At 40.7% G+C, this 22115-nt stretch overlaps 1 protein-coding gene across 2 annotated transcripts in view; it reads right to left on the reverse strand.

Annotated features, from left to right (window-relative positions):
* Window positions 1-22115, reverse strand: part of anks1b (ankyrin repeat and sterile alpha motif domain containing 1B) — a 297352-nt gene that overhangs the window by 53200 nt on the left and 222037 nt on the right. For both annotated transcript variants that reach the window (XM_084710483.1, XM_084710482.1), the window contains exons 17-19: window positions 19564-19670; window positions 5495-5593; window positions 2270-2422 (exon numbers count right to left, since the gene is read on the reverse strand). In XM_084710483.1, the coding sequence (XP_084566609.1) occupies window positions 2270-2422; window positions 5495-5593; window positions 19564-19670 (359 nt within the window). The remainder of the gene's footprint in view (window positions 1-2269; window positions 2423-5494; window positions 5594-19563; window positions 19671-22115) is intronic.

Below are 22115 nucleotides of genomic sequence, written 5' to 3' on the forward strand. Positions count from 1 at the left end.
CACCAGGCTGAGAGATGGGGGCAGAAACAAACAGGCACTCAGCTGCACAAAGCCTCAGCTGATGTCCTTTATTACAAAGAGAATATATCCATCAGATTGCCTCATTAAAGCCAAAAAAAAACCTGTTTTCCACTGCTTAAAAGTGATGTTTATCTGTCTATGAGGGAGCATTTTGACCTGTCACACAAGAAGGATTTCTCTATTAGTATCAAGATAGCATCATTTGATTGAAAAAAAAGCTGTTTCTCTCTACAAGCAAGTGTCGAATTTGCAGAAGGAGAATTTATTCATGAAAAGACCAAAGCTAAAATTGTACTGGTCTGTTTCTCAGTATTTTCCTGCTTCTCTATGCTGTCTGTGGCACTCAACCTGTACCTTCCTAATGAAGACAGAAAAATTTAAACTGGGCAGAGATATCTTGACTTTTGAAATGCAAGGGGGGAAAAACAAACAAAAAAAAAGGCTTTTCTTTCCTGCATTTCCCATAATGCCTGGTGCCCTGTGTAGTAAATACCCAAATATAAATATGTATACCAACACATTATTTGAGACATTATAGACATTATTTGATGTCATTTCTGCATTGCTTTCTTTGATGATGATGATGATGATGATGATGATGACTACAAATCCATGCACAATATATTACAATTTAAGCCTTACAAAGACAATATTTCTATTTATGTGGCTGATGAAAATGAATACTACACTAATATTCCCATTTTCATGCAGGCGTTTATACTCTGATTTATGTAATGACGTACATACATGTATAACAAGGCCATAGACCCAGACCCAAGTCTGGCAAATTTTTGGTGTAGCTTGCAGAGATGTGAATCTCTCTCAGAGCCAGGCTGCTGCTGCTTTCTCATTGCTTTTAGCAAGTCTTCTCATTCTGTATAATTGGAATTCTAGCTCCCCTCCTTATCCATAGCCGCTGGGTTGAAGAGGTAATGGGTCATTTGAAGTTGGAAAAGCTCAGATAAATCACTCAGGGCTTGTTTGGCAACCATTCCTGGACTACTATATTAATGTCTGCATTATAATAAATATCACGTAATGGTTGTTATCTGATAATGATTACTCCACAGGGTCAATGTAGAATCTTTATTTTATGTACTAATTTAATTTAGGCCTACTAAATTGTTTGTCCATATAACTATTATTGCTTTCATTTTTGTTTTTCTTCTTTTGGTGTTTTGGCCAGTCTTCCGGGCAGGGTTCCAGTATTGTTTAATATGTAAATATTTGAAAATCTAATAAATAACATTTGAATATATTATAATGATGCACATCTTTCAACATATCCAAAAACCTGCTAATAATAACCTTCCATAATATTTAAAAGTAGGTGTGATTTTCCTTCCAACCAGAAAATGTGGGCTTTTCTTCCGTGTGTACATTTCTATCCCAGCCCTGCAAACCATTGGCTAGTTGGTTTGTTTACGATGCACAGAGCTGACTGTAAACAGGCGAGAGACTGTGTGTCAGAAACTGCAGTAAAAACACAGAGACGCATGTTCCAAACGTTCTCTACACATATCACACGTCTTAATTGGGAAATGTTACATTCAGAATAGGGACAAATTCAGAACATCTAAACAGAAAATGCTGTTTACTGTTCATCTATACTGAATTGACGATACTGTCAAATTCTGACTAATAGAGGAAAAGTAGTAGTAGTGTGCATCCAAATGCATAACTGACAAAAACCAACTGCTGGTGACGACAGTGAGGCATGGTTAAAAGCTCTAAACAAAGAGAGAGCAAGATTATTTCATCAAACCATCATCAGGATTATTTTCTCTAACTTTAAGACGCTGATATATACTGATTTTCAAATGTAGAAACTTGATGGAATGTGCCTTTAAATCAGGTCACAAACACAGCTTCATTTTTTAAAAAGGTTCAGTCGTTTCCTAAAACAGCCAGGCACTGTGGTTAGAACTGAGCAACTGTTGGGGACTATTTTCAGCTGTGGATTAATAGATATGTGGTGTACTGGTGAGTATTTACAGCAGCAGCGGCAGCAGCAGCAGCAGGATGGTGCGCCTGTATGTGGGATCTACTTAAAATAAACTACAGTTTGTTTTCACAATGCAGGTTTGTGACACAGAGGAATGAGATATATCAGGATGGATACACAGACAATACTTTGGTCTTTTCATGGGAGTTGTTGGCAAGAAATAAATAGACTATCCACAGGCCTTATCCTCTAAAATCAGCATTTTTTTCAGGACTGCGGAAGTAGGAGGTGAAAATGACTTACATTGATGAGCTCAATCTCCCAGATCTTCTTGACCAGCTCCATGGAGGTGTAACCGTTGATGAGGAAGGACTTGGTGTAGTCGCCGAGCTCCAGCGACTCCAGCCACTCGGCCACCGACGTCGGGTTGTTGCCATCGTAACCGATAGGCCGCACCTTCGATACAGACAGGAAGGAGAAAGACAGATGGGAGAAAAGTGACCTTTTCAGTTATGCACTTTTTACAAAACTTTGAAAGATATCCTATCTTGCTGAAAAGGGCTGCCACTAACAATTCTTTTCACTGTCGATTAATCTGTCACTTATTTTCTCAATGAATCGATTAGTTGTTTGGTCTGTAAAATGTCAGAAAATGTTGAAAAATATTGATCAGTGTTTCCAAAAGCCCATGATGACGTCCTCAAATGTCTTGTTTTGTCCACAACCCAAAGATATTCAGTTTACTGTCATGGATGAGTAAAGAAATCAGAACCACCATGCTGGTCTGGTCAAGACTATCCTGTGAACAAATACACAGAAACGGGGAGTTGTCATTATGTTAGATAAAAAGCACTATAATGTGCTATAATGTATTTCCAAACTGGATTTCAGCAACTCATTTATTATTCAAGGGTTTATGATCTACATTGAGTCTAGCTTACTCCATATATATATTATGAAGCCTTGAATATTAAAAACAATTAATTGAAATTGGTTGAGAAACATTTTAGTGCTTTTTATCAAGACAAAATGCAGCTCCCTCATTTACATGTATATGTTTACAGGCCAGTATTCACTGGACCAAAATGGTGGCAAAGCTGACATATGATCTGAAAGCCAATGTGATGTGTGTATCCCATATTTATAATATTTTCACTGCTTTATCTTGCCATCTGACAGAGCAATCTCTCCAAACCAACCTAACTCCATTGACAAAATCAGTCTTTTTATTATGCAGAACATGCGACCTGCTGATCTACCGTTGCTTTGATCTGTTAATTTGTGTTATTGTGTGACTTCGGTGTTTTAAAGGGTTAGTTCTGATTCACCAAAGTCACACAATAACACAAACAAACTACCTGATCGAGGCAGCGGCAGACCAGCAACTCCAGTTTTCAGTGAGGTAAAATTACTAATATTGCCAATGGAGTTTGGTTGCTTTGGTTTTCCGATCAGAAAAGGCCGTGTGGTGATGAGCAGGGAAAATACTGTAAATATTGATTTTTTTTTTTTGGTGGGCTAAAATATGTTTTACTGCTGACCCTGCACACTGGGAGCTATCTACTGTAGGTAATACACTGACCATGAATAACTGCCTCACATAATCCCACAAAAATCCAAACTATCCCTTTAACATCTCTGCATACTGGCTGCTTGGGGGGTTTCATGACAAGTTAATATAGTGATAATTGAGGAAACGTTGGATGTGTTTTGGTGCCCATATGGTGCCCTACCTTTGACCTGGAGCTTTGTAGTGAAGAGCAGCTGGTATCTTAAGGCACGCTCTGTGCGAAACTAAATTACAGCCTACATACCTATTTCTTACATAACATGACAGCTGTTTGATTTCTATTTACACAATACATGATTGCTGTGCTGCACTTTATTTCCCGTTTCCTGTCTTCATTCTGCTGCAGCAGCCTAATTTCTACACGGGGATCATTAAAGATTTATTCTATGTTAAAGAGCTTCCACAGTTCGGCAGGGCACAGGAGGAATACAGGACATACTGAGCTCTAAGAGTGAAATTTTCAAGCACAAATACAAGTAAGTAAACACAAGCCTGGTGTTTGAGAAAGGGCAGAATAGGACACCAACAGCAGGGGGTTACCGCCTTTGAGAGCGTCGCATAGAATTCATAATTCATTCACTTTTATTTTGACAGCCAAAACAGCTTCAGAGGGTTTATGGAGCTTCAAACCAACATCCCACATCTTCCACCTTAAGTTGAGCCTCTGTTAGCCTACATGTATGAAGGCTGACAAAAGTTAAAGGTTTACTTTTTTTTTTTTTTTTTTTTTGAAAGTTTAGGCGAGGTGAGAGGAGGAGGCTGGAGATCAAAGTTTTCTGGGCGTCTGTATGAAACCTGCTTATCTCTGAGCTCTCCCTTTCCATTCAGTCCTCTCTTTTGACTTTAGACTCCTTTTTTCTGCTCACACTCCATACAGTCACACACCTTTGATCTTACTTCCTGTTTAACACACACAGACAAAAGCATTTGACCTTGAACAAACTTTCCAAAAAGTGTGCAAGTATTCTCAGTGATATTTCAACAGCTTCTGGTTCTTTTTTAAGCAACTGATGGCATTTTCTCTGTGATTAAGTATGTCTATACAGGCTTGGAATTAAAGCAATGTAACATAATTAGGATACAAAAAAGGAAACTGTATCTTGTCACCAGGTGGAAATTCTGGCATTATCTCGTCTTTAAATCAGAGAAGAGGAACAACATCACAGTACAGTGATGGTTCTGCCTTCAGCTGTGAAAACATTGTCTTCACATCTAAAGCTGAACTTAACATATACTTTAAAGAAACATTTACATGAAAGACCAACAACCAACGTTAGCTACAAAGACCAACCACTAACTAACAGACCAACGGCAAACATTAGCTACACAGAGCAACCGCTAATGTTAGCTACACAGACCAACAGGTAACCTTAACTACTGACTAAGTAGTCTTAACTACTAACTATCTGATATTAAGGTGATCCAAAAGTGACAAAACGTTGCTTTTACTTGGATTAGGTTACAGACTGCATGTTTCAACAGGTAATCAGTGATTGTAACAGAATACATTTTTAAAGTAACCTTCCCAATCCTGTATTTTTATGAGTGTGAATTTTAGAGTCAGCAAAGTGTGAGCAATTGCTTGCATCATTTCATTTAATGTGGTTTGGATCTCCGCTAGTGTATCTTACTGCATCTTCTCCTGAATCCCCTGACTCTTTGGCACCTTGTTAAAGAATTCTGCAGAACATGCAGAGAGATATCCAACCACCCACAGAGAGAGTTATATCACATCGAAACTCAGATGGGGCTGGAGATTTGCTGCGGCTGCAGTATGAGCTCTCATTTGTGTTATATTAACCTTACAATCTTAAACTGAACAGACTTGAGTAGTTTAAAATTTGATGAATTGATGTAACTTGCATGAGCCTGACCTGACAAAGACACATTAGAAGGCCCAGATATAGTGAATGTTAATCAGAGCTGTTTGTTGGAGTGATTAGCTGCAGTATACTGACCCTGGGCAGCAGCCGAATAGCCTGCAGGAGGCGTTGTCTGTGGGCCGAGTTGAGGATCCCAATCTCCAGCAGGTCCTGGTCTTCCACCACATTGCTGCCCTGCAGAGGAACAAAACAATACCTCAGGTTAGCATCGATGCAACACTTTTCCTCCCACAGCTAACAATGCAACTATGTCTGCAGGTACTTGGCATGGCTCCACGTAGGACAACTCTTATGACAGTTCACTGGCAAACACAAACATTGCAATAACAGTACTCAGCATTAATGCACTCACAAAAAAAAAAATTGTAGTTGCAGGGCAACTCAAGGAGTCATACTTTCCTAAAACTTGTGGTCATTATTTACTTATATGTTTTGCTATTATTGTAATAATGAGAGACAGGAACAGGAGCAGAGATACCATCCCTGCCTCCAAAGTCTTGATGAGTGAGCATATATTGACTAGTTGCAAGTGTGTAATGAGGGCCAAGCTCATGCTCACCACTGGGATTGGGTACTGAAACTTGGTGCTAATATGACACCAACTTCTATACAATTAGTACCTAACAAACCAGATTACAACACGGATTATGGTGCCTCATTTCAGTCCCACAAACCCGAGCTGTCGATGGAAATTACCCTCTGGTGTTGACGTTACAGACACACACCAAACGTGCCTCGTTAATATAGCTGCAGCATTCTCTCTACATGGCTCTAGCAGGTAGCCTTCCGTTAGTTAGTTGCAACCTTAAAGATGCACAAAATGTCACATAAAAAGTCTAAAGTGTGGCTGTATTTCACTTCAAAGGATTTGCAACAAATGTTTAAAAACAACTGCATGTAAAGAGGGGATAGCTGTTAGTGTTACGTTGTTGCAGTTGTGCTAGGTTTTATTTACTATGTGTTTTGCATTCATTTATATATTTAAGTAAACTTTAAACTTTTAACAGTTAATATATTGTTAAATTTTTTGTCCAAATTTGACTTAGCAATGAAAAAAAGTCGGTCTTTGTGCTCCTTCTTTGTTCGCCACAGCTGTGTGCTAGCAGGGCAGCATTTGTGCATGTGGATCTGAAACGCTCCTCGCAGGGAGGCTTTTCCAAACTTGTTTTTAATGTGCACGGGCTTTGAGAGCAATTAAACTTCATACAGAAGCTCCTTTTTTTTTAATCTGTTTTTTGGTGGAACTGATGCAACGTCTCCTTCCTCTCTTCAAAAACAAAAAACACAGCATTTAAATACTGATTTGGATGCTGATTACCAGGGCAATGGATGAGAGCAGCCATACTTTACTTGCCCGTTGTCAGGACGATCACACCCTCTTTTAGGTGAAAACAAGCACTGTTAAAGTGTCAGCGTGAGCTGGAGAAAACTTGAGTCATTTGCTACAGTGGATAGACAAATAAAACAGCTGACAGATGTCAGAAATACATTACATAGAGATTCAATAAGGCAGTTTTATATGTCAGGATATACCACCTCCAGCCACCTGGTGGAGTCGTTCTTCCACTTTGAAGTAGGCAGACTGAGGGACACTCATCAACCCATATTTCTTTAACTTTTTTCCATGAAACGACGCTAATCGTTGATAGGATTTCGGCTCCTAATGGGTCAAACGCGATACGGTTTTCTTCTTTTATGCATGTAAACTGGTGAAGACCTCTGAATTTGAATTTACCGCCAGTCAAATTAGAGCGGTTGTTTTCACTCAAAAACAGGCGAAATCGTCATGCAGGAGCAAAGCACCCTGATTGGCTGCTCTCATCAATAATAGAATCTTTGAAGCAATCTGGTCAGCCCTTTAAACACCATGTAATCTGAAATTATTTTGTGCAGATTGTTACTCAGCACCAACAAATCCTCAGCCAACTAACAACCAGGGAAATTGTAAAGTGAGCTGGAAGTTGTGTACCTCTCAAATGTCTCCACTAAATACATACAGGAGTTAACAATGCACTCTCCATGATTTAGTGCAACAACACATACATTACTACATGGCATGAATTGGAAAAGACAAGCCCTCGCATGAAACCTCTTGTCTGATTTTTCAAACAATTAGGCATCAAAGGCAACAAACAACTTGACTAAAAGAGACAGAGGTAATGAAACGTCAGCTGCAAAGCTGCAACCAAAATAAAGTAGTAGACAGCATGTTTGATATTCTTATTTAAGACTCACACGCACACCACAGCAGCCTGTGTGGGTATCACATTCACAGTTTCACCTTTAATTAATCCAGTGGGAAACCTTAAGAGACCTTTCAGTCATCCCCCCTCCAGACAGTCAGAAATAGAGAGTCTACATGCAGACAGATAATTAGAGGAGAGGTGGAGGGATGGGAAGAGATGCGGTGTGCATGAAGACAGCTGCTGCAGAGAGAACGGCCAGCTCAGCCAGAAATACCATCCGGAATATGGATCCTGACACAAGTGAAAAGTAAAGCAAGGTAATCACCACAATGATGGTGAAGAAATAGCTGGAGAGGGACTGTGTGACCAGCCTGGAGGCACTCACACACACACACACACACACACACACACACACACACACTGTACACACAAACTCTGGTGTAGGACTGAAGGATTACACCTGTCAGTCCCTCTGCATCTCCCTCCTGTCAAACTAATAACAGTGATAAACATTCAAGAGACGAGGAGAAGAAAAAGCAGGTAGATACCTGCTTTTTTCTCTCTCTACTTCTGTACACAGGTCGACTCTGGGGACAGTGATGTCCTCGAAAAAGAGGACATTTTGCTCGGAGGCTGTGACATTTTAATTCCAGATAGGAGATCGCTGTCATTTGGTTTTTACTGCAGTGTCCAGAAGAACATTTCCCAGAGAAATCTTTCTTCAGGTGCCTTTACTTTCCTGATCTGCTCACCACAGCTACAATTCATTACTAGACATTTACACTGTAACTGGGGGGCTCTGAACTGGCCCAGTCTGCAAACTGGTCAAGACCTGACAAGCAACTAAAATATCAAACATGGAAGAAAGGTGGAGGGAAATGTCAGGTTATTCAGTGTTTAAATGTGGGAGCAGTGCTGGAGTTAAAATTCTATTACCCAGAAGGTTGCCGCCTCGAAACCTCTAGGACAGTGTTTCTCAAACTTTTTACCCAACATACCACGTCAGACAACAGCAGGCACACCAAGTACCAGTACAACTAAAATAAACTATTACATGGCTTTGTTAAATGCAGGATTCTTATCGGTCAATTACAGTATTCTGTCTGTTATTTCTGTATAGCAGACTGTTGTTATGAAGAAAAGACTGTTGCTATGGATGCGGTTCTGATGATAGACTCTGGAGGAGCAACAAAATCATTGTTGAATCCATAAAATCAGTCATTCAAAATTATTATTTTGTGTCTAATTAATATTTTTTTAGGTAAGTAACCATGTAATACGTGGGATAACGGGCAGTGAGCAGGTCATTATTGCAAAATAAACCCCGACAGGATGACATCGGACATGACTCATCCTGAATCATCACTGTGCATTATCCCTTAGTAGCATAGGCCTACCCCATTCAGCTACAACACTTCACACTCCTTGCTAATAAGACTATTTCTTGTTGACTGTTGTCAGTCACAGCCACACCACCTAAAATTAATTAATATCATTTGTAACACCTGGGTTTATACTGCTGTTTCATATCAATGTGGCTGCAGTGAAATAGGGCTATCTTAAAATAAAATTAAATTATATGAACAAATGAGTTGCCACAGGGCTGCACAAGTAACAGTGTAAAATCATACCTTCAGTTATACACTGTACTGAATAATGATACCTATCAATTAAGCATCTGTCATAGAAATTCTGTGAGCCTTTTCTATAATCATGGATCCTCACTCCAAACATAACAGCACACATCTCTGCTGCATGTAAATAATGTAATAAGATAAAAAATATGTGCACTAATCTGTAACTACACAACCAGAATAAAATTTCACGTCCTTGTCGCTTTAATTTTGCTGATAAATTCTGCCTTCTTTGCTGTGTGCATCAAAATCAGGTCCATGTAAATGTCAGGAAAGCAGATTCCTTGCCAAATGTCAGTGTCCTTCGATGACAACTTCTTTGCCAAGTTGTAAGGATCACTGTCAAGTCCAACTGCCTTTCATTTAAGCAGATCGTTGTTTGTATTACTCCTGGTTTTGCAGTTTCCCTAACAAAAAGCAGCTTTGTAGCAGGATGTTTTGCCACTCAGTCCAACTGAGTGGCAAAACATCGGTGTGTCGGAGTGGAAAAGTGACAGTGCACATCCTCTGTGGTGCCACAATACATCACAGATTTACAGGATATGTTGTCACAACTAATTGATAGCACAAGACAGATTATTTGACTTGTTGCAGCTGAACAACATAAATTACAATTTAAAAACATGCGCCGAGTTTGCACCTCACATTTAAAAAATGCACTAACAATCAAATCAGATCAAACAGGACACTGGGACTTGACCCATTCCTTCTATTCTGAAGGCCAATGGTTAATATTGAAAGTCTTACTGTTTCATTAATGCATCTTTACTCTGCTTTGCCAAGTTATTTATTCACCTCAGGTTATTTAATCCTTGTGCACAGACTGCTAAACCAAACACATGCTGTTTTAATTCATGCTCACATTCTATTAATCCTCACACTTTGTTTATTTTCACATTTTTTTCTTTCGTTTTTGTACCTCATGCCCCCTGGCAGATTCTCTAAAATTCACCTTGATGAATTAAAGTTAAAAATGTCAACATACTTTGAATTAAAAAAGCCCCTTAAAATGTGAGTGATGTTGCTGCAGGCCTGTTAGTATAACTTTGTCTCCAGGGCTCCATTAGTCTGTCCCTGTACTGCTGCAGCAGCTGATTGGGCTCATCCTGTGGCTAAACTTATTCCTTCCACATTCTGCTCACCGACCTGCACGCCCAGGCCTCTGTGAGAGGACTGCGGTTCATAGATCAACTCCCAGGCTGATTAATAGAGCGCAGAGCGAAGTCGGAGCTGGAGTTACCAGGCTACAACTTCACAGCAGAGTAATGACTCACAGAGTCAGCGAAGGGTAGATTGTCGGGGGATTCAAAGGTATGACTAATTGCTCCTGGTTGGGATCCTGATAGAGAGAGATCTGTCTCCAAACCTGTTTCCCTTTCTGTCCCAACGTTATGTTTGTCCCACATCTGCCATTTCTAAGAGCACATGATGGATCGGGGGATAACTATTACATGGATTCATCAGTGCTGCTAAAGTAAAGAGAAATGAGAGTGAGAATATCGCAATAAAAAATGTTCGAAAGATGTGAAGATATCTACTGTAATATGACACCCCAATTAAAAAAAAAAGTTGGGATGCTGAATTCTGAATTTGTCTACAACATGTTCCAAAAAAGTGGGAACATGTTTACCTCTGTGATACTGAATTTTCTGAGTGAAATTCTTTGCCATTCTTGCTTGATATACGACTTCAGGTGCTCAACAGTTCAGGGTCTCTGTTGTTGTGTTTTGTGCTTCATAATGCACCACACATTTTCAAAGTGAGACAGGTCTGGACTCCAGGCAGGTCATTCTGGTACCTGAACTCTTTTACTATGAAGTCGCGCTGAGGTAATGTGCAGAACGTGTCTTGTCATTGTCTTGCTGACATAAGCCGGATCGTCCCTGGAAAAGACGTCTGGATGGCAGCAAATGTTGTTTCAAAACAGATTTATTATTGACCAAAAGACAATAAGTAAATAAGTATTCTATTGTTATTTTACTTGCATTGGTATTCATCAGTCACCTGTACTTCACATCCCTGAGGTGCTGCGACGTCTGAATTTCCCCAGTGTGATATCAGTGAAGTTTATCTTATCTTTGTCCTGTGAGTGTTTGATATAATTACAACCTTCGTAACAACAGAAACCAAGTAATGTCTGCATGTTTTCTTGGCTCAGCTCTTTTGAATGCCTACATTGTTTGTGTTGTACTGTAAAGGTAAACACAGTTATTCCATTTGCATATGTGTGATGAATTCCCAAACACTTGGTATGCAGCACAGGTCTGAACACTAACAATCTATTTTTCTGGCGGCGGAAGGTGTTTAGCATCCACGGAGTTGATAAAATTGCCATGGCCTGTGGTTAGCTGGCGATACTTTGACCGTGCCACTTAAAAACGGCACCACAGTGGGTCACAAACACTCTGAACGCAGAAATTAAAATGCATGCACAACAGCAGGGGGCTGAGGCAAGACCAGAGATGGGGGCAAAAATTGATATTCAGCGATGGCAGTGAAGGCCATTATCGGCACCAAAAGGCTTAGGCGAAGGCGAGCGCTACAAATCATGCTCGGCCTACTGTATCTTTTTCTCTCTTCTGTTCCTTTCATGCATGCATTCATCCCTCGCCTTCTCTCTCTCATTTCTTCGCCATTCTCCACGGCTCTGCTGTCAAAGAAGTTGTTGAGCTCTTCTCTCATTATTTTGTTGCCTCTCTCTTACTGTTCTCACTTCCGCTTTTAGTGAATAAAATCAAGTCGGTTCCTTTACAAACTTGCTGGTGTTACATTTATCTTTTTCTTGCATATGTGAAGAAGAAGCAGTGACTTAAGTTTCTCCAACATGCTGGCATGGATTCATAAGACTTGCTCCTCCAGAATAATAAATTCCTTTATGAGGAGGATTAGAGGTGCTACCTTTGCATGAAATATGGATAGCAGCAATATTTCATTTCAAATATTGTTGTTTTCTCCCTCTGAGGATCAGTTAGGTCGAATTAATCTCACTAGCCTTGCGGCTGCTGTTATCAACTGCCGTTTCTTTAGTGCACGCTGCACGACACCACGCTTTATCTCTGCATTTCTGCTATCTATCTAGTGCTGTGCTCCCATTCATTTTTTTGTACAAACCAGACCCCGGCTCTACTTCTGCCTTCTATCTTTCTTTCAATTCATCATGCTGCATGAAACCAAATAAAAAAGCATCATGATAAAAAGAGATTTTACATTAAATTCTTTCTCCGTTCACATCTGTTTGCTTGTGTGTCTCAGTGCCTCCACAATCAGTTTACGAGAGTTTATCTCTCAAGTGAGCTACCACAATTCACGCTTAATCTTTCTGGCAGCCTCCATGCCTCTTCCATCCTCTTCCATATTCTGGTCACACTTCTCAGCATCTACACTAGCATGCAATGTTTAATGAGGGGTGTGTGTGTGTGTGTGTGTGTGTGTGTGTGTGTGTGTGTGTGTGTGTGTGTGTGTGTGTATGTTTGATGGTCATGACAAGCATTAACAGGGACAGTGCGATTGCAGTCATAGGACTCAGCAAGGTGAATGGGCTCTTTGCTGCAGACTAGTCCCATTAAAACCCACTGTCTAGTGGTCCAGAACATACATGAACTTGAGACACGCTTTCAATTACAAGGTCGGCTTTTTTCTGATTGGATGCATTTGGAGGAACACATAATTCTGGACCTTGCGATGAATAAAGCTTAATATAAAGTCCAACTGAAAACACAATTAGACCATGACAAAATATATTATGTATAAAACTATACTGACTGCTGCACTGTTTTTGTTTTGCAATTGTACATACATTCAAATGATTAAATGTCATAGTGAGCGTTTTAGCGTCTTTCAGCTCATTGTTTTGACCACCACGTGGACTTTCAATATTTCGATTCAGTCTCAACTGGTCTTATCAGTATCGTTTCAAGTCCAGCAGGCAGCTGCTTCCAGCCCCCCAAAGAACTCTAGAAAGAACTGTGCGCTACCTGACCAGCGCCAAACAACAGATAGTCAAAGTTAGAGAATACCTGGTAAACCAAGTGGTGAATTTAGCAGCTAAAATAGACAAATGCTTCCCTTAATATATTATCATTAAATATTATAGCATCATCCATTTGCACACCTGTGCTGAGTGTGTTACACATTGCTCTGGTGGAGTAGTATACTAAAATATTGTCAAAATGCTGTAGTTAGATCTTTGTCCCACTTTCCACCTCACTGGTTTACATCCGTCTCATCAGTGTTACTTAGTGAGATTCAGTATTGTGATAAAGCACCTGTACTAACAACAGATGCAAAACAATTTTATTCAAACCATGAGGGTGAAAGTGAGAAATATACATAAATCTATTATGTTCTCATTTATTTCCATGCATGTTGTAATCAGTGCTCCTCTAGCAGCAGCACATGTTCATTGTCCCCACTAACCATGGCATGAACTATATGCCCTTGATTTGATGCGATAGTTAACCGTCATTGTACATTAAAAAATATTAATAATTAGTTTAGTTGACTAGCTCTTTTCAACTAGACTACTAATTGTGCACATTCCTATGCCCGGCGGACCAAAATATGACTCTGAGTGAATGAAAAAGAAATTAAATTTCACTCTTTACAGCTGCAAAAATGAATGTTTTTACATGAACAATGGGTAATCTGTGTAATGTGAAAGGCCTAACCCACAGAAATATTATCACCCTACTGCAGTTCCCCACAACTCTAGAGCCTTTTAGCTCTTTAAGCTCATTGCTATGGCTTTGCAGCCAGCAACTCTAGTCTTGTTACAGTCTCACTGCTCTCATCAGTGTAGTTTCCACCAGCAACAGACAGCAAATAGCTTCGATGAACCCACTGGACACTATCTGCCCAGCGCAACATATAAATAGACAAAGTTACGGCCTAACTGGTGAACTCAGTGGAAGATTTAGCAGCTACAGAGCCAGATATTTCCCCCAGGCATCTGAAAAAACTAAAACAGAGAGTGAATATTGGACTGGTTGACCAAAAACACAACTTCAAATGAATGCTAATGTTGCTGTGTCTCCTGCATGTGTATATATCAACTTTTTAATGTGACAATCTGACATTGTTGTGTTTACAGCCTGTTGTGAGGTCCCCAGGTGCCCAAAAATCAATTATGTAAGTAAACTGTTTTTTTATTGACAGGAGGGAAAAATATGAGCATTTTTCCATCAAGCCTCTGCTACAGCTGACTTGCTAATTAGCTGTCTAGCCAGAAATCTGACATTCTGCAGGCACTTTCCCCTGTTAGCCCATTCAACAAGCCAAAGTGCAGGATAAGGCAATGATAAATTGGTAAATGGACTTGCATTTATATAGTGCTTTTGTAGTCTATCAACTACTCAAAGCACTTTTACAACTCTTACAGCTTTCAGCCATTTACTCACATAATCACACACTGATGGAACAGCCATCAGGTGCAATTTGGGGTTCAGTTCGACATGCAGAGAAGCCGGTCATTGAACCGCCACTCTTCCAAATAGTGGATGACCCGAGACACAGCTCATAGCTGATTGTGGCTCAATGTCTGTGGCTCCTTTTCTGCAGCATCTGTGTTTAGTCTGTCATTTCAATTGGTCTTTAAAGGAGCAATATGTAACAACTGAACGTTAAAAATGAGCACTGCAGTCTAAATGGTGAGTTGGAGCCATAAACAGGTTGAAATCCTATTTAGTCTGCGGTTGAAGGGAGTTGTTTCTCGTCACACCCTCCTCCCCAGACTCGAGGAAGCTCAGGCAGGCTGCAGGAACAATGCAACACTGTGATTTGACAAAAACAAGCAATGATGAGTCCTACACTGTAAGTTGATCAGCTGTCGTCCTGAAAACAAAAGCCTGCTGTTCTGAAAATACACACTCTGGAGTTCAGTGACTGCGGGCTTTACTGCCTGCCAGACTCCATTAACATATTGCTCAATTTAACTGTTACAAAAACAGTTAAGATCTCTATATGAATCTGCTCTCTTTGTTTGGCTGCACTGTCTCTACTGCTCCTCCTTCCCTCTCACACACACATACATGTGTGTACAGTCATATAAAATGGGCGTGATTAGTCTCCGTCCAGTGCCCTTCATATTAAACGCCGTCTCCATGGTAACTACTCCGCCCCTTTGCCATTTGTCCATCAGTGCAGCAGCACTTGTCCTCTACTGGCTGGTTAAGGTGACCAGACACGCCCACTCTAATGACCCCTATTAGTGGTAAACGGTAGTGGTAGATTGGAATGGTAAATGTTTATATGTATGTGCATTTCTGCATACATTCCTGCACAGAAAGTGGTGCCTGTGTGCTGTCATACACTGATACAGATCTGACTCCAGGTCAAATTCATTTGCAAACCAATCTAATATACAGATTAACTTGAACTGGCCCTGACATGAAAAAGAAAAGCTTTTATATTGTAATACGCTGACTTGTTTCGGTTTGTATCTGCCATTTAACTTGATTTCTCAAACTGAGTGGTGCTGAAATGAGTTTGACCCGAGCCTCTCCTTCAAGAATCCACAAAAAAAGGAGCGCTGCAAATAACAGTGTAATCCCTGTGGGCTGCACCTCAACTGCATTAATATCAATTTGTGGTGGAGTTTTCCCAAGGTCGGATAACATTAACTGTCTCACTGTTTAGTCACGAACAACAAAAAGAGGTAAGAAAAAAAACCCAAAAACCTCCACTCAGCAAGTGGGACACAAGAAAAAGACCCGGAGAGAGGCCCAGTCAGAAAAAGGACTTTGAAGTCATCTTTGCTGTTTCATCTTAGCTCTTTTCAATATTAATTGTATCTAAAGGCATTTCAGAAGAGACGACCGAGTGTTTGAGAAACTGTTTTAGACAAGGGGGGGGTGAGGCCAAGAGGGTAGAGGAGTCTCTCAGAAGTACTGCCAAAAACTGTTAGCAACTGTAAACTAGGTGCAAATGAGACTAAATTATGTTGGTACACTGATATGATGGCATGAATGTGTGGGAGTGTAAATGAATGGAGGGTTCACCTGGGGACACCACAAATAGAGAAAAGACATTTAAAGCCAAAAGAAACACAGCTTATGTGAACTATCTGTGTGTGACATTAATGGTTTCCTTTTGCTTACCACTATGAAAACAAAATACACAGGAAAAGAAAAAAAAATGAATGATTTAATTCAATATGAGACAACCAACATCTTGGAGACGCGATCTCTGCTAACAGGAACTGGAGTGGGAGACTTTTACATACACAGTATAAATGAACATCTGCTAGTTTGAAGACCTAAACAAACATTTGCTTTTTTATAAACTTTTAATCTCTCCCCCGTTGTGTCCAAGTTGTATTATTTTTTGTTCCGCTATTGCAAAGACAACACCTGTACCAACACTGCAGAGTCTAGCCCTGTGGAGAAATAATCAATCCAACATTGAAAATAAGAGAAAATAAAGAAACATTTTCAGTGTGGAGGTAAACTGAAGGCTACTGTAATGATGTGCATTGCAGAGTAATAACATCGTTTGACTACTGTTAACCTGTAGCCTCACATGAACAAGAATCTACAGCGAGGGTGGTGTTGTTGGGGTTGAGGGGGTGAGTTTGTTTGTTAATTTAGTCTGTTTCCCAGAAAAATTGTGCCCAGTGTCAGACAGATGAAAGCCAGGACTACAGAGAACCAGGTGTCATTATTCTATAGCCATCATATAACTATCTATATCACTATAATGTCTATGTATATTTTGAAAGGCCACGTTCAAATCAACCAGTAGTTTCTCTCAGCTTGGAGTGTTTTAACTTCTTCAGCTAATAGTTTTGGCTTGATGGGCTGCAGCTTCAATGTTGCTTTCAGGCAGCTCAGATAAACCCTTCATATGTCTCCTGCCTCGCACCAAATAGCAAACAGACTACCTGGAGAATTGAGTGGAGCTTTTATGAACTGCATATTTCCATCAAACATCACAACAGCAAAACAGAAAAGGACAATATTTGACTTTGTCTGGTGGCCAAAAACTCTATTAAGGCTAAACCCACAACAACTTTATGCAGTAATAACAATGCAGCTTGTTGTGCTGCCCTCAAGTGGCCAAAAAAAAAAGATAAATAAACAAATTATGGCTGCTTTAAGTTTGGATTTAAAGTGTGGAGAAGAGAATTATAAAGTGTGGACAACAGAAAAGGAAAAGAATAAAGTCATTTGGTTCAGGCGAATTACATCGCCTCGCACTGATTATAGGAAGGAAGAAGGAAGAAATAAATAAACAGCAATACAGAGAATTTTCCCTCCTTATTTTATATTATCAGTAGCTAACTGTCACTCCAAGTAGTGTAAATATGACCACTTTTTAATGCATTCATTTTATGCATTATTTACTTTGTTTACATATACCCTCTGGCAACATGTTTTTCGAGCAAAACATCATGACGATAAAGCTTTATTGAGCTGAATCAAATCGATGTAAGGGGAAAAAAGAAGGAATAAGTAAAGAGGAGAGTAAAAGGAAAGGAGAGAGGATGGAAGGAGGAGAGTGTTTTGATAAAAAAAAAAAATAATCAGCCACTGCAGAGATCAGAGATGTTGATGTAGCAAACACAAGGAGCAACGGTGTCTTCAAACACGCAAATAACAGCAACTTTCTGCCCTAAAACCAATTAATTTGTATTAAATCCTAAGGATGCATGTAGCGAGTAGCCAGAAACACACAGATACACACTGACCACGTGTGGGAGAAAACACATGAAAAAAGAAACAGAGAGATCCTCTGATTTTTCTCCTGTTGCCAGGGTAACCAAATGAACAGATGCAGGTCACACTGAGTGGAGGATCAGAACACGCACACACATATAAATACATATGCAATTGCCTACATACGTTTTTAGTTGACCTCATGTCAGGAAAAAAAAACATTTAACTGAGCCTTTACTGCCGCAAATGACGAAGTCAAATAAATATAACTGCACAAAAATAAAGCAGCGAGGAGCAGAAAAATATCAGGAACAGAAAACACATTCTCCTCTACTGGTTGGTAAAGTAATGCTATTAGCACTTTGCTTTAAATCCCTTTGGATAAACCCTCAAACATTTTTCTATTTTGGTCCTGAAAAGCTGCCATTTTTTGGTGTGAATGCTGAAAGCATTTGCAACCTATGTTCTTATTATTTTTAATCCGCTGCATTTTTTGGCACATTTTTTTCAATGTAGGAACCTCAAACTTCTAAATATTCAGCTCAATCAGGAATAGAGACACTCTCATACTTTCTGAAATATTCAACATTTTCAGTGAAATCTGCTTACTCCAAGTAAATGACAGAATTTTTCAAAGATTTTCAAGGTTTTTCGACTCCTAACTACTCAGTCATACTTTTAGCTCGAAACTCAAACATCAAAATATTCAACATCTTCATACATTTTAGTTTTCATTCAACTTTCCAGCTGGCCATTCAGTTTAGCATCAAACATTCAACCTACATTAAAATACATCATTCCTTATTTATTGGTGGTATTCAATAGCAATTCAGTTCAGGGTCAGCCTTTCAATGAATATTAGAATATTAAACATGATTCCTGCATTACTGATATTATTCAACTTGCAGTTAAGCATCTGCCAGTATTCACACTCTCAATTTCTTCAGATATTGCCTGCTGCAGTTGAGATATGGGTTTTTTCCTCAACAGCGACAATCTGCAACTCCAGATAAACTCATCCAGTCAGCATCCCTCCGCTATGACTCCCATCTTTCTGCCTCTGCTGCAGTTTCTCTCAATTTGGCATCATCGCTTCCCCTCTTTCTCCACATTTCACTTATCCGCTCTCTTCCTGTGGCTTTAAGTCTTACTAACCCACGCATGCACACGCACACCCACGCCGAGATCAAAAGAAGAGTTTCTGAATGCGAGATGACCCAGTGAGTTTCTCTTCCTACGTCATTGTACTGTAGATACAGGGACAGATCACATAAAGAGGATCAGGTCGCATCCTGATCCACAGGCTACAGGTGGTTGCAGTTCTACAAGCAAAAATGTTGAAACGAGCATGTTTTTGGCATGCATTTTTACTGTAATGCAAGCATGTATGTCTGCAGCTTGATGCTGGAGATGTGGCGTAGGATTTCTGTGCGTAGGAGGACCTCACATGGCATCATTGGGGAGAGGCAGTGATGATGGGAAAAGAAAGGAGGAGAGAGGAGATGATAAAAAGAGGAGGAAATCTAATAAATGAAAGAAATCAGCGTGAAGAAGACTAATCGCTGGAAATACAAGCAAAGCATAGACAGAAAAAGAACAAGAAGGGAAGAGAAATGTATCAGCATCCTAAACTCCCCCCCCAAAACCCAGAAAACACTTTTGAAAACACTCACCATGAACTGGACGTTGTCAAATCCATTGGCCAGCAGGTGGTTCTCATACTGGACCAGGCCGATGGAGTCAAGCCACTGGCCCACGGACTGCAGCGGGCAGCGGGGACCTATGAGGGGGTGGAGGGGCAAACGTTTCAGTAGGGAGTAGCCGTCCACGCGGTAGCAGCGGCAGTCCGGCTGAGACAGCTGGCACTGCCACATCATGTTATGGCGGGCAAAGTGGCTGTCGAAGGAGCCCGCCATGCTTTTGAGGAGTCTTTTGGCAAGGCAGCAGGAGGAGGAAGAGGAGGAGGAGGAGGAGGTGGTGGAGGAAGAGGAGAGGGGGGAAAGGGTGAAGAAAAGGAGGAAAAAAAAAGAGGAGGCTAGGCTAGAGGCATGGTGAGGATGGAGGGGGTCAGCATGCAAGGGTGCAAGCGGGTAAAGGGTAGGTGAAGGCGTCCAGATGTTCTCTGAATCCAGCCAGAGGGAGGATGAGGAGGAAGGGGGTGAAGGCTGAAGTTGTATCCAGAAAAAGAGCTTCCGTCCTGGGGTTAAATCCTGCCAGAGATGGGTGTCGGATAAGACTGGAGGTATAGATCCACGTCTGACTGTGCGTTTGTCGCTCGCAGCACAGCAGCCGCTTTCTTTTTCAGCTGTTGCGCTCTCGCTTGGCTGCTTCCTTGAGCGTGTGTGTGTGTGTATGCGAGTGTGTGTGTGCGTGTGTGTGTGTGTGTGTAAGAGAGAGAGAGAGAGAGGGAGAGAGAAAGAGCGAGAGCTGCCTGCGCTGTAGATTTCTCTTTATCAAGTACTCCCACTCTCATCTGTATGCTTCTGCAGCCTCCTCTCCCTCTCCCTCTCCCTCTTCCTCTCCTCTCTCTGAGCGCTGCCTTCCTCCCTCATTCCCTCACTCTCTCCCTCCGTCTACCTCCCGTCTCTATCTCTTCTCAGGGTGTCGATCGTCACCCTGCTCTCTCTACATATATCTGGCTCGCTCTGCTGTTAATAGCCATCACAACAGCTCCAGCTTCTTTGTCTGCAAAAAAGCCTCCCACTCACAGAAACACACACACACACACACCATGCTGATGTATGCATGCAGGAGCATCTATATGTTTGTGTGCTGTAGCTGTGTGTGTGTGTTAATAATGATGGTTGGGGTGCTGGTTTGGCACAAACAGGATTTCTCCCTGTGGTAACCATGGTTAGCTGAGGCTTTGCATTCATAGATGAAAAGAGAGTGAAGAGGGGAGGGGATCAGGAGGTGGAGGACGGGGGAGTTAACACAGGGAGAGGGGGGATGAACGCAGTAAATAGAGATGAGTAGCGGAGGATTCAAGGTACGCAGGTAAAAAAAAAGAAAAAACTGGCGAAAACAGGGATTTGATGCACACAAGAAGGTCAAAAAGCAGAATCAGCCAAATGCAGGCATACAAATAAAGAGGATTATCTGGTTTAATACATTTCAGGTCTTATTTTTTTAGGTTTGGCCATTGCTCCTAATGATTAGAATGAATCTTTCCTATTGGTCATGATGAATGAAGCCTTTAGTTTAGTTCAGCAGGGAGACAACTGTAACTTCACATTTCTCTGGGGCTCCACCTCTCAGTTATTAATCAATGACTCCAACAGGATCTGTTGAGGATGTTTCACTGCCTAACACCACTTCGTAACTGGAAGGGATGCGAGTGAACTCGAGCAGATGGAGGGCAGAGTTATTTAGTCATAATTTAACAGAATTTTCTTGAGTCAGTATTGTTTCTATACAGTTGGAGGACAGTTTACTTACTTGTAATTCCCAACAGCAACCCTGCAAACCTGATTGTTTTTTAAGGGGAAAAAAAAAATCTTGCCCTGGCTCTATTTTAGCAAACAAAGCAATGTCACTCAACCTGTTTGCAGACATCCTCACTGGGAAAAACTAAAACAATTAGCTGTTTGCATGCTCGCTCATTCACATCGCTTCCAGTTAGGAAGTGGTGTAACCTGTTTCATCTCTCTAATGTCTAACTTTTTAACCCTTGGGATGAAGCAACTTATGTTGTGGTAGGTATCATAAGAGCTGCCACAACGATAATTAGACAGTGGGAAACCCCTGTGCCCCTGTATTTGAACGAATGGGCAAATTTAATGACAGACAGGAAGAGGGGAGGGGATCAGGAGGTGGAGGATTGGGGAGTGAACAAGAGGAGAGAGGGATGAATGCAGTAAAGAGAGATGAGTAGCACTAGTAGTAGTAGTTTTGGCTGTTATTCCTATTGGCTGTAATGAATTGTTCCCATCGTTGATAATAAATGAAGCTTTCAGTGAAAGTTCAGCAGGGAGACAAATGTAATGACTGTAATGACTTCAACTGGATCTGTTCAGAGGCTTCTTGTCTACAGCTGCCAAGATACTGGGATTATAAACTTAAAAAAACCCAGTACTTGATACCTCTTTAAAAACAACGGCAAAAAGAAAAAAGTTCTTGACACAAAGAAAAGGATCTTTTTTCCCTTTTTTTAACAACCTGCACACAGTGCTGGTCCAGAAAATGTCACTGGACATTGTCTGGTTTTGCTGCAAGCCAAATTTCA

This window comes from Lutjanus erythropterus, chromosome 22, assembly GCF_056507025.1.
Source record: "Lutjanus erythropterus isolate fLutEry1 chromosome 22, fLutEry1.hap2, whole genome shotgun sequence".
NCBI lineage: Eukaryota > Metazoa > Chordata > Actinopteri > Lutjaniformes > Lutjanidae > Lutjanus > Lutjanus erythropterus.